Genomic DNA, 13,228 nt, shown 5'->3' on the forward strand with positions numbered 1-13,228 from the left:
CATGTTGGACCATGTAGTTTCACAACATCTGGAAAGCCACAGGTTGAAGACCCATGGTTTATACAATGAGTGGGAGACAGACTATGATGACCTGCACTGCCTGCTGCTATGACAGTACAATGTGCAAATGCCCACAGCAACCACTCAGCAATTAGATTACACTAACATTACACCATTCATGGGCAGACTTAGCAATTAGATTGAATGCTAGAGCGTGTTCCCAATTTGGCTATGAAGGGTTGGTTACGATGTCTAAATGATTGCATCATACTGCATATCACTACTCTGATAACTATAAACAACTGACCAATCACACGTTGCCTGTAATTTGGCGAAAGCTTTGGCACCCCATTTGCCTCATTTGGCGATTTAAATGATCTGAAAGGACAAAGGCTGGAAAAATTACACCATAACATTAGTTAGATCAATTAAAACCAGTTGCTGGGCGCCTTGCTATAGATGACAACTTTATCCACTGTGTGCACTACTTTACACAGACAGCTATGTAATATATAGAAAGAGTATTATTATTTTTTTTTGGGGGGGGGGGGGGGGGGGGGGGGGGGGGATTTTGCACTGGAAACAATGGTCTTTGTGTCTATTGAAATTTATAGGGGGTTTGTTTCCACAAAGCCAAAAGTAACTCCAAATCCCAGTAATTCAGTTAAAGCAGCCTTTGCTATATATTGATTAAGGGGTTGGAGGTGCTCCCCAAAGTCAGAAGTATAGTACAAGAAATACACAAAGAAAAGAAGACTTTGGTTGGGGGCACTGTGTAACATATTTGATCAATATGAAAATTATTAAAACTTAACTGTCTGTGTGCACAATATATATAATTCTGTCCTGTCCATAAATTACGTATAGGTCATACTTACAGGACTCTATATTATATATTACTAAATAAAAGTTAAGTTTTAATAATTTTCATATTGATCAAATACGTTACACAATGCCCCCAACCAAAGTCTTCTTTTCTTTGTGTATTTCTTGTAATATATAGAAAGATCATTACCTCAACTGCTTTAGCAGCTTGTTCACAAGTCTCAAACTCAATAAATGCAAATCCCTTTGGGTCACTTGTTGTTTTGTACCGGGGAATGCTTATATAGACCACTGTGCCACATTTACTAAAAACCCGCTCAATCCAGCCGTGGGTAACATTTTTAGGCAGCAGCTCCTGAGAACACAAGAAACATCACACAAACTGCAGTTTAGTAAGGGTAAATATAATACAATGTAATTACAGTAGTTTAAGTCATCACAAGCAGACTGCAGCACCATACATAAGGCACATACAAATTGATCTACATATGTGTGCGTGTGTATATATATATATATATATATATATATATATATATATATCAATCAAGGTACTTATATGTTAGTTGGGCGCCCACTATAGTTAGTACGCTCATACCCCCACTATCCATGTCCGCATGGAGTTGATTTTATATAGTGTAGCGAGCGCAGCGAGCCACCGAGCCCATAGCGTGGCGAGCCAAGCTAGGGAAAACTAAGCAAATAGCTTAGTGGGCGTTTAACTAACATATAAGTACCATCAAAATTTATGTGTGCAGTCTACAGCTGTTTCATTCATACACTAGTCATCAGGAGACACGGGTGTATGGCCAAAATGCCTGTATAACATACATAGAAATTTTAGACCTGGATAGATAGATTAGATTATATATATTGCACATAACATCAGCACTCACCACTCCTAGATTTGGGATGCCCTATGGTTTGTGACCACATTGTTTAATAGAAATCACAGTGGCCCTGCACTCACTAAATTAACTAACAATAATAAACAGTGGAGATTTAGTTCATGTATAGATCAATGAATGTAAGCCTGCAGCCCCCTTCAGGGGACCCCACTTTTCTGCAGGTCCTACTCTACTGCTCAATGTAATTACCATAAACATAGCTATTTACATTAGTGTTAGACTTCAGGTATGCTATCTGGTCTGAAGCTCACAGCAACTTTGCTTTAAAGGTGAAGCAATTACCAACAAACCTGTTGCAATGCACCTAAAGAAATAGTTATCACAGGCTATGATAAATAAGTTACAACAGAGTGCATGACATAATGGGGTTTATTCTAGTTCATTCTTTCTGACAAAATCCTTCTTAGATGGACAAAACCATGTGCACTGCAGGGGGGCAGATGTAACATGTGCAGAGAGAATTAGATTTGGGTGAGTTATTTTGTTTCTGTGCAGGGAAAATACTGACTGCTTTATTTTTACACTGCAATATAGATCTCACTTTGAAGTAAAACCCCACCCAAATCTAATTCTCTCTGCACAAGTTACATCTGCCCCACCCGCAGTGCACATGGTTTTGTCCATCTAAGAAGGATTTTGTCAGAAAGAATGGACTAGAACAGTGGTAGCCAACCCTAGCCCTCGAGAGCTACCAACAGTGCACATTTTCCAGACAACCTAGCTGCTCACTGACACATTTTAAAAGATGGAGAAAAAAGAAGTGGTTGTGTGTTGCGCAATCAATTAGCTGCTGGCACAGGGCTTGTCAGGCCCCAATTGATAAACAAGAAAAAAGAAATATTTGTGTGCCAGCGCTTGCTGTTTCAATAATTACACGGTTCTCATAAAAATATATTTAATTAACGTATAAAATACATACATACATTTAATATGAAAATAAAAATAAATATGAAAATAAAATAGAATGCTGGTGAATCATTTATCGCTTGAGGTTATTCATATAGGATAAAGTCCCGTAATAGGGGGGATTTATAAGCTGACTTATATTACCATCAATCCGTCTGGTATGGTTTTGAGTCCAGAATCTGTGACAACGGTGGTTCTGAAATGCCTTATGTTTTCAAAGGCTCACGGTTCCCTTTTTGTGAAGACTTCTCCTCCTCTGTGTGGATCTTTAGGGATAATGCAAACCCAAACGATTTTTCATCCAGTATGACAAAGGGGTGTCTGAAGGGTGTTGAACCAGGTCACTTTAGGATGGAGTCAGCAGGCAATATACAGCTCAACGCGTTTCCCCGGAATATCCTCCTCCGGCTTCCTCAGGAGCAAATGTGGTGTGTGAGCAGCCGGTTTCAGGCTTTATACCTGTGCTGCTGATTTGATTAATGATTCACAGGTGCACCAGACTTGTTACATAATAATAAAAACGATTTAAACTTAGAGAACCGTGTGTATACTAATCTTTTTATATAATACATTCTATCAGGAGGCAATCTTTAGGTCAATACGTTTAAAAATCATGTAAGTAATCTTAGGTTAGAGGCAATTAGTAGTTACAGATATCTGTGTCGGGCGGTCACATGACCCGGAAATAGGATGCAGATGCATATATATATCAAACGGCAACAATTTGCCCACCGTAACGTAATTCATGATGGTGCCCGGACTCGGTGACTGCTCTTACCTGACAGGGAGTCCCTACCCCTCACCGATTGCCGGTATCGGTAGAAGGAGCAGGGATTCTTCCTGCGGTCTCGCCGTCGCGTCCAATGTGTCGCTAGGCAACCCGTTGTCACGTGATCACACGTGACTCGGGTAAGCCCTGCGTCATTAAGGTTCCCCCCTCCTGCGCACTCCCCTCCCTTCACGTCAGGCGCCACGTGCCTGTGCAGCGTGGTACGTCACCCGGCGCGTCAGGAGCGTCTATGCACACAGAGGGGAAAACCTCCCACGCTGCCATGTAAACAAGGGAACCTTCTGTCTCCATGACAACGTGTCACTGGATAGGTTGCTAGGAAGCATACCTATACGAGTCCGCGCACCATTCTAATAGAACCCATTTACAGTGATATTTCACAGTCACAGTTTACCAATAATTTTACTTATAAGCACTATTTCTTTTTATAGTTAGCAGTGATAAATACCGCATCAGAAAAAATAGGATCAGGCAGATAATTTTATAGATAATCTTATCATAATATACATTATAGACTGGAGGCTCATAACAACATTTTAGGATTACATTAGTGTATTTACTATAGACAGATTCACAATAGTGTCTATTGTTCTGTATAAATCCTCAACAATAAGAAAAAAGAGAGACATAGAGCAACAATGGAAGGGGCAATCTATGGATATACAAATAGTTAAAAGAATAATAAATAAAAATAAATATAAGTATAAATAATAATAAAAATAAAAATAATAATGAATACTAATAATAATCAAAAGAAATATAGACCAGGCATAGAGATTATATGTACATATGTATACCTTACATATGTACATGTATACATTATATTACAACGCTGCATTTAGCTCTACTGTTTCGTTCAATCCATCAGGATGTAATGAATTGAACTTTAGTGTCCAATAAATTTCTCGCTTGCAGAGTAGATTAAATCTGTCCCCTCCTCGGGGTGTATGGGCTATGGATTCTAGTCCCATTATAGATAGACATTTGGGGTCTGAATCATGGTGTAATTTATAGTGCCTTGACACGCTATGTTTCAGAAAACCTTTTATTATATTTCTACGGTGTTCCATAAACCTTGTCCTCAAGGACCTCGTTGTTCTACCAATATAGGGGAGTTTGCAGCTACAATATAGCAAATAAATTGTATACGAAGAATCACAATTGATGAACGATTTTGGTATATATGGGGGATCTATTGTGAATATTGTTGATATAAGATTGGGGTTAGAGATTTGTGTACACATTTTACATTTATTCTTTCCACATTTAAAAAGGCCTTTTGGTTTATTGGGTAACCACTCGAGATGTTTTTCGGTTACTTTTGTGGTCTCTTTTTTTAGGAAGCTTGGCGCCAAGCTTCCTAAAAAAAGAGACCACAAAAGTAACCGAAAAACATCTCGAGTGGTTACCCAGTAAACCAAAAGGCCTTTTTAAATGTGGAAAGAATAAATGTAAAATGTGTACACAAATCTCTAACCCCAATCTTATATCAACAATATTCACAATAGATCCCCCATATATACCAAAATCGTTCATCAATTGTGATTCTTCGTATACAATTTATTTGCTATATTGTAGCTGCAAACTCCCCTATATTGGTAGAACAACGAGGTCCTTGAGGACAAGGTTTATGGAACACCGTAGAAATATAATAAAAGGTTTTCTGAAACATAGCGTGTCAAGGCACTATAAATTACACCATGATTCAGACCCCAAATGTCTATCTATAATGGGACTAGAATCCATAGCCCATACACCCCGAGGAGGGGACAGATTTAATCTACTCTGCAAGCGAGAAATTTATTGGACACTAAAGTTCAATTCATTACATCCTGATGGATTGAACGAAACAGTAGAGCTAAATGCAGCGTTGTAATATAATGTATACATGTACATATGTAAGGTATACATATGTACATATAATCTCTATGCCTGGTCTATATTTCTTTTGATTATTATTAGTATTCATTATTATTTTTATTTTTATTATTATTATTTATACTTATATTTATTTTTATTTATTATTCTTTTAACTATTTGTATATCCATAGATTGCCCCTTCCATTGTTGCTCTATGTCTCTCTTTTTTCTTATTGTTGAGGATTTATACAGAACAATAGACACTATTGTGAATCTGTCTATAGTAAATACACTAATGTAATCCTAAAATGTTGTTATGAGCCTCCAGTCTATAATGTATATTATGATAAGATTATCTATAAAATTATCTGCCTGATCCTATTTTTTCTGATGCGGTATTTATCACTGCTAACTATAAAAAGAAATAGTGCTTATAAGTAAAATTATTGGTAAACTGTGACTGTGAAATATCACTGTAAATGGGTTCTATTAGAATGGTGCGCGGACTCGTATAGGTATGCTTCCTAGCAACCTATCCAGTGACACGTTGTCATGGAGACAGAAGGTTCCCTTGTTTACATGGCAGCGTGGGAGGTTTTCCCCTCTGTGTGCATAGACGCTCCTGACGCGCCGGGTGACGTACCACGCTGCACAGGCACGTGGCGCCTGACGTGAAGGGAGGGGAGTGCGCAGGAGGGGGGAACCTTAATGACGCAGGGCTTACCCGAGTCACGTGTGATCACGTGACAACGGGTTGCCTAGCGACACATTGGACGCGACGGCGAGACCGCAGGAAGAATCCCTGCTCCTTCTACCGATACCGGCAATCGGTGAGGGGTAGGGACTCCCTGTCAGGTAAGAGCAGTCACCGAGTCCGGGCACCATCATGAATTACGTTACGGTGGGCAAATTGTTGCCGTTTGATATATATATGCATCTGCATCCTATTTCCGGGTCATGTGACCGCCCGACACAGATATCTGTAACTACTAATTGCCTCTAACCTAAGATTACTTACATGATTTTTAAACGTATTGACCTAAAGATTGCCTCCTGATAGAATGTATTATATAAAAAGATTAGTATACACACGGTTCTCTAAGTTTAAATCGTTTTTATTATTATGTAACAAGTCTGGTGCACCTGTGAATCATTAATCAAATCAGCAGCACAGGTATAAAGCCTGAAACCGGCTGCTCACACACCACATTTGCTCCTGAGGAAGCCGGAGGAGGATATTCCGGGGAAACGCGTTGAGCTGTATATTGCCTGCTGACTCCATCCTAAAGTGACCTGGTTCAACACCCTTCAGACACCCCTTTGTCATACTGGATGAAAAATCGTTTGGGTTTGCATTATCCCTAAAGATCCACACAGAGGAGGAGAAGTCTTCACAAAAAGGGAACCGTGAGCCTTTGAAAACATAAGGCATTTCAGAACCACCGTTGTCACAGATTCTGGACTCAAAACCATACCAGACGGATTGATGGTAATATAAGTCAGCTTATAAATCCCCCCTATTACGGGACTTTATCCTATATGAATAACCTCAAGCGATAAATGATTCACCAGCATTCTATTTTATTTTCATATTTATTTTTATTTTCATATTAAATGTATGTATGTATTTTATACGTTAATTAAATATATTTTTATGAGAACCGTGTAATTATTGAAACAGCAAGCGCTGGCACACAAATATTACATTTTAAAAGATACACAGATGGAGCTAATTAGCTCACTTGTGATTCTGTGAGGAGACCTGCAAAACATGCACTGTTGGTAGCTCTCGAGGACTAGGGTTGGCTACCCCAGGACTAGAATAACCCCCAATGTGATCACAAAAAGACTAATTAAAAATGAATCTAATTTAAAAAAAAAATGCACTTAACATCGGCTCTCACCATTCTTACATTTGGGGTGCCCTATGGTTTATGACCACATTGTTTAAATAGAAATCACATGAACAAATCATACTGAGCTTGCATCTTTCTTTACATATTTTAAAGCACATTACTAAAACTAGAAATAATTATTTTATTGCAGCATTTCTCAAAGAGTTTTACGACACCTTAGTTTGTCACACACAATGCCGTCAGTGGGGTGACGCCAGCTCTCCTCTCTGCTTCACTGCATATTGTGCGGACTTGACAAAAAAAAAGTCCCACCCTCCTACTGGTGTTTGGTATGAAAAGAAACACTGCGAGTATGAGCTTTGGGTGCAATTAAGTTCATTTACATTTCTTTTTCAATTAAATTTTGTGTTTGTGGATGTCAGTCTTCAGTGTGTCAGGGTAGAGAAACGTTTGAGAGCCACTGCATTATAAAATGACATGCAGTCGTTGGGTTTTATCTTCTTATTTACAACACTAAATTAAAGGCCAATAAAATGTATTCTTTAATACAAAAGTTGTTTTATACTATTTAAAAAAATGCAGATTTAATTCAGTGTTGAGATCAATGTACTGTTAGCAGGAGGAAAAGACAACAATTGACAATTCAGCTGTAGTCCTACAGAGTTCTACACATAATATAAGTAGCAGGTATTCTATTTGCATAGTATTGCCCCTCTTCTTCAGTGGTGTGACTGTTATGTCACAGTTGTTAAAATATGCACCTGGAGGACAACTCTTCCATAGATATTTAGGTTGAAAATTACTGAGATGTGTATTCTACTTCACAGAATTTACTTCTTATTTATTTAGCACCCTCTACAAGATAGTAGACAGGATCTGATTGGTTGCCCATAGCAACATCATATGTGAAGTATAATACACATCTTAGTAAATAGCCCCCTTAAGATTTACTTGACATTATAATATGCACACATTACTTTCTTTTAGGTCACCAACTGACTTACAATGAAGACTTACCGCATATACAGTACGCTCGTCTACATCGGGCGGCTTCTGCCCTAGTGGGAGCCGTCTCCTGATTTTGGTACAGTCCAAATTTACCTTGAACAAAGAAAATAAAATGAGACACATACTTCCATAGTTGGGACATAGGGATAGTACCTACGAGAAATACTCACCTCTACAACAGAGGAATTCTTGATGGCTCTAGCAATTAGCTTGGAATCTGTGGTTAATTTCTTCATTTTGTTAAAGGAGGCCAGTATGGATATGTCAATGTCTAAAATAAAATGACAGAAACCATAGGGTATATGAGCTGAATATATTTAGCATTTAAACAGACACAATTAGTGGAGAGATTTGGGTGATCCAGATACAATGCTCATCTAAAAACAAGGAACTTTTCTGACTGTTGCATGCTGTATGAATTCAGCGGGCTGTCAGACTGCAGAACACCATCACCTGCAGTCACTGTGACAAAACATTTTGGTTTAATCAAATTTCGTTGGTCATGATTCAAAAACATTTTTTGATCATGTAGAACAATTATTTAGGTCCGATATGCAAAGTAATGTTAGTATAAGGTTTAACACCGGGACCTTTGAGCAATATGACATTCTGGGGGAAATTTACTAAGATGAGAGTTGTATTTCACAAGGGATGTTGCCATGGGCAACCAAGCAGAATCTACTTATTTATTTAGTACCCTCTAGAACAGGCATTCCCAACCACGGTCCTCAAGGCACACCAACAGTGCAGGTTTTAGTGATACCCAGGCTTCAGCACAGGTGACTTAATTAGTACCTGAGTGATTCTGATTAAACCATCTGTGCTGAAGCCTGGATATCACTAAAACCTGCTCTGTTGGTGTGCCTTGAGGACCGTGGTTGGGAATGCCTGCTCTAGAATAATAGACAGAATCTGATTGGTTTACCATAGCAACATCTCATGTGAAATGAAACTCCCATCTTAGTAAATTTCCCCCCCTGAGTACTACGTCAGGTGAAAATTGGGATACAAACACTCAAGGTGCCCACAGACGCATCGATCCCGGCGTGCGTTCTGTGCTTAACTAGCACACATAGCATCGCATCGTATGCCTTGTGCATGCGATGTGATAAAAAGCTAGTACAAAAAGTATGTGCAGCACATACTTTTTGTACTGTGCGATGAGGTGCCGCGGGAGCGCGCACCCCATCGCATAGCATTGCCGGGATCGGTGCGTGTGTGGGCACCATCAGCCCTGGTTCTTTGCTTTTATGCACTGGAAATGTTCATGAACCCACGCAGTACGAGCTTCATATGTAATGTTCCTCACACAAATGTGCTATTGCAAGTAGCATAAAACCCATCTCCCCTTCTGGGATATAAGATGAAACAGCATAATGACGGTATGGATGGTATGAATAGAAGACCAAGTGGCCGCGTCACAGATCTCCTTCACAGACGCGTTCACCCTCCTAGCCCAGGACGTGGCTAAGGCCCTAGTCAAGTGCGCCTTCACAATACCTAGAACCTGCCGTCCTTCCTTCTCATAAACGAATGTGATCAACTCTCATATCCATCTGTCGATGGTCTGCTTTGCTGGCACTAGTCCTTTTTTCGGCCCCTCAGGGATCACAAACAAGTGCTTAGACTTCCTAATATCCTTCATCCTCTGGAGATAAATTGCAATCGATCTCACAAGATCCAGCGTATGCCATTCCTCCTCCTCTTCTGTTTTCGGCTGCGGATAAAATGCCGGCAATACAATGTCTTGATTAAGATGGAATTGTGAAACCACCTTCGGAAGGAAGTCAGGATGAGTCCTTAAAAAAAGGGGCAGACTAGATGGGCCAAGTGGTTCTTATCTGCCGTCAAATTCTATGTTTCTATGTAATACCACCCTATCCGGAAACATAGACAAATATGGGTCCTCACTCCATAAAGCCTGAATCTTGCTGACTCTTCTGGCTGAAGTGATAGCCACCATGAATACCAACTTCCAAGTCAGGCACTTCAAGGATGCTTCGACCAAGGGCTCAAAAGGCTGCTTCTTCAATGCATTAAGGACAAAATTCAGATCCCACGGCGCCACCAAAGATTTCAATGGAGGCCTCAATCTTCTGATAGCCTTACAGAGTTGCATAAGCAACCTTTCCTCTGCCAATATTCTGTCCAGGAGCACACAATGCCGAAATCTGAACTTTCAGAGTAGAAACCGAAAGGCCTAACTGAAACCCATCACACAGAAACTGGAGCACTTCCGATGTAGGCACCACTTCCAGATCAGTATTAGACCTCCTCCACAACACAAATCTTCACCATATCCTGTAATAAAGCAAGAAAGGAGAGTTCCTCGCTGGTCTAAGTAAGATCTCACTCACTTGCTCCGACAAACCGAGTCTCCTTAAGTGCCTCCTCTCAGATTCCATGCCTTCAAGCTTAACATCTCTGGAGCTGGATGGACAAGCGGCCCTTGCATCAACAGATCATGCCTCATCGGTAGAGGCCACAGAGTGCACATTGCCAAATGCCTCACCACTGGATACCAAGGACGCCTCGGCCAACACGGCAGGACAGCAATGACTTCTGCCCGATCCTCGATCACCTTCTTCAGGACCTGACCGATCAAGGGAAAAGGAGGAAACACGTACGCCAACTGGAAGTTCCATTGGGCTGAGAAAGCATCGACTCCCTCCGCCTGAGGAAGATAGAATCTTGCATAATATCGCTCGACCCTTCTATTGGTGTGCGTGGCCATCAAATCAACTTCTGGCAGTCCGAACCTCCAAACTACCTCTTGAAACACCTGGTCGTTCAATTTCCATTCCCCTGGCAATATCTGTTTCCTGCTCAGGAAATCTGCCACCAAGTTTTCTTTCCCCGGGACATACACTGCCGAGATAGACTTCCTGGGCCAAATGTAACAGGGTGAGAGTTTCAGAAAGTGTGAGATTTTGGGAGAGTTTTCTCATGTTTTTTTAAAGCAGCAATCAATTACACTGCAAAACCAGGTTATTGATTGCTGCTTTAAAAAACATGAGAAAACTCTCCCAAAATCTCACACTTTCTGAAACTCTCACCCTATTACATTTGGCCCCAAGTATCTTTCCGCCCAGGACATGATCCTGTTCATGGTGTTCATCAGGGCTCTGCTTCTGGTTCCCCCTTGATAATTCAGATGAGCTACCACCGACACAATGTCTGAGAGAACTCTGAGATGGGCACCCTTCAGCCTGTCCCTGAAGGCCATAACAGCTCTCCAGACCGCCTCTGCTTCCCTCTGACTTAAAGATCTCTTGCTCTCCACCAGTGACCATCTAGCCTGTGCGGTCTCCTGGGAAAGGTGTGCCACCCAACCGGTCAGACTGGCATCTGTCGTCATCACCAGATAACGAGGAAGACGCAACGACATGGCCCTAGCCTCCAGGTTTCTGATTGCCCGCCATTGCAACGATATTCTGGCCTCCGGCCCTAGCCTGATGCCAAGGCGCTTGTTGGACTTCGCTCTCACATACGGCAACAGCTCCCACTGCAACTTTCTCAGATGCAACTGAGCCCAGGGCACTATCCCAATCGTGGAGGACATCATTCCGAGCAACTGCAGGCCAGTCTCTAAGCGTATCCTATTTTGCCTCATGAGTTCTTGGGACAATACCAGAATCTCCAAATAGCTCTCTTCCGAAAGCCGTACTTCAAACTTTTGGTGTCTATAAGGGCTCCTAAAAACCGTATCCTCTGAGTTGGTTGCAACTGACTCTTGTCCACGTTTATGATCCACGTAAAGACATGCTTTGTAGAAACCGGATGACGATATCCCAATCCTTCTACAAACTGCGCCTTGAAGTGCTCGCAAACAGGATATCGTCCAAATACAGCCAGACCTGGATCTGATCCTCCCTCAGACAAGCGATCAACACTACCAGCACCTTCGTAAACACCATTGGCGAAGTCTTCAACCCAAAGGGTAGACACACGAACTGGAAATGGTAGCCCTGGATGCAGAATCTCAGATAATTCCTGTCTTCCTGGCACACGGAATGTGATCATAAGCAACCCTGAGATCCAACGAAGCCAGGAAAATCGCCTTCTCTGATACTCGCAAGAATAGACCTTAGAGTTTCCATATGAAATTTGATAGTCATTATGAATTAATTCAGTCTCCTCAGGTCCAGGATCATCCTGAAACCTCTTGAACTCTTCCTCACTAGGAATAGGCTTGAATAGAATCCTGACCCCTGGTCGTCTTCTGGTACTTCTTCCACCACTCCAACAACCAGTAGTTGATCCAAAAGCAGAAACAGCTGCCTCTTTTCTTCTGCCCCCACTGGCAAACGACTTTCGAGGAACCTGCTTCTGGTCGGTCGTCGCCAGAATTCTATCCTGTAACCTCGGCTGATTATATTGGTCACCCAATTGTTGCTTGACGATCTCCGCCATTTGTCCATAAACTCCATCAGCTGGGAACCCACTGGCACCAATCCACCAGAGTCATTGTCTTGTCTGCCGCTTAGATGGCTGCCAAAGGGACTGTCGAGTAGAACCTGACGCCCTCTTCTTAGTATACTGCCGACTTGGTCTGTAAGACTTAGCTTCCCTATATTGCAGCTTAGAGGATTGGGAAACCGGAGCTCTGGTCCACCTATCCTGCGGCAACCTGACCGACTTTCCACCAGTGATCCTCTGAATCAGACTGTCCAATTTCGCTCTGAATAAAAGAAAGCCCTCAAATTGTAAGGTTGCCAACCTGTTCTTCCACTGGGAGTCCCTGTTCCATGCACTAAGCCACAGTGCTCTTCTGGCCCTAACACCAGCTGCCATGGACCTGGCCGAGAAAGACACCATGTCCAAAGATGCCTCACAAAGATATTCAATGCCTTTCTGCATAATTTCCAAACTCCGCAAAAGATATTGCTTGGAAATCCTTTCCTCTATATAAGTGTGCAAATTCGAACCCAAATTCTCAGTGCTTGAGACACTGCCGCCACCGCAATACCTGACTTAAAAGTCGTGTCAGTAGAAGAATGCATCCTCTTCAAAGAGCTCTCCATTCTGCGATCCATCCCGCCCCCGAAGGAGGCCCCATCTTCCAACGGAATTGTAGT

General features: G+C 41.6%; 1 protein-coding gene across 1 annotated transcript in view; it reads right to left on the bottom strand.

The window, feature by feature from the left end:
• The window catches only part of LARP7 (La ribonucleoprotein 7, transcriptional regulator), a 36,337-nt gene that overhangs the window by 17,654 nt on the left and 5,455 nt on the right, over positions 1 to 13,228 (bottom strand). Inside the window, exons 3-5 of the mRNA XM_083174537.1 lie at positions 8,321 to 8,421; positions 8,160 to 8,243; positions 1,016 to 1,180 (exon numbers count right to left, since the gene is read on the bottom strand). Coding sequence (XP_083030663.1) covers positions 1,016 to 1,180; positions 8,160 to 8,243; positions 8,321 to 8,421 — 350 coding nt within the window. The remainder of the gene's footprint in view (positions 1 to 1,015; positions 1,181 to 8,159; positions 8,244 to 8,320; positions 8,422 to 13,228) is intronic.

Source organism: Crinia signifera, chromosome 1 (genome assembly GCF_055691185.1).
Source record: "Crinia signifera chromosome 1, ASM5569118v1, whole genome shotgun sequence".
Lineage (NCBI taxonomy): Eukaryota > Metazoa > Chordata > Amphibia > Anura > Myobatrachidae > Crinia > Crinia signifera.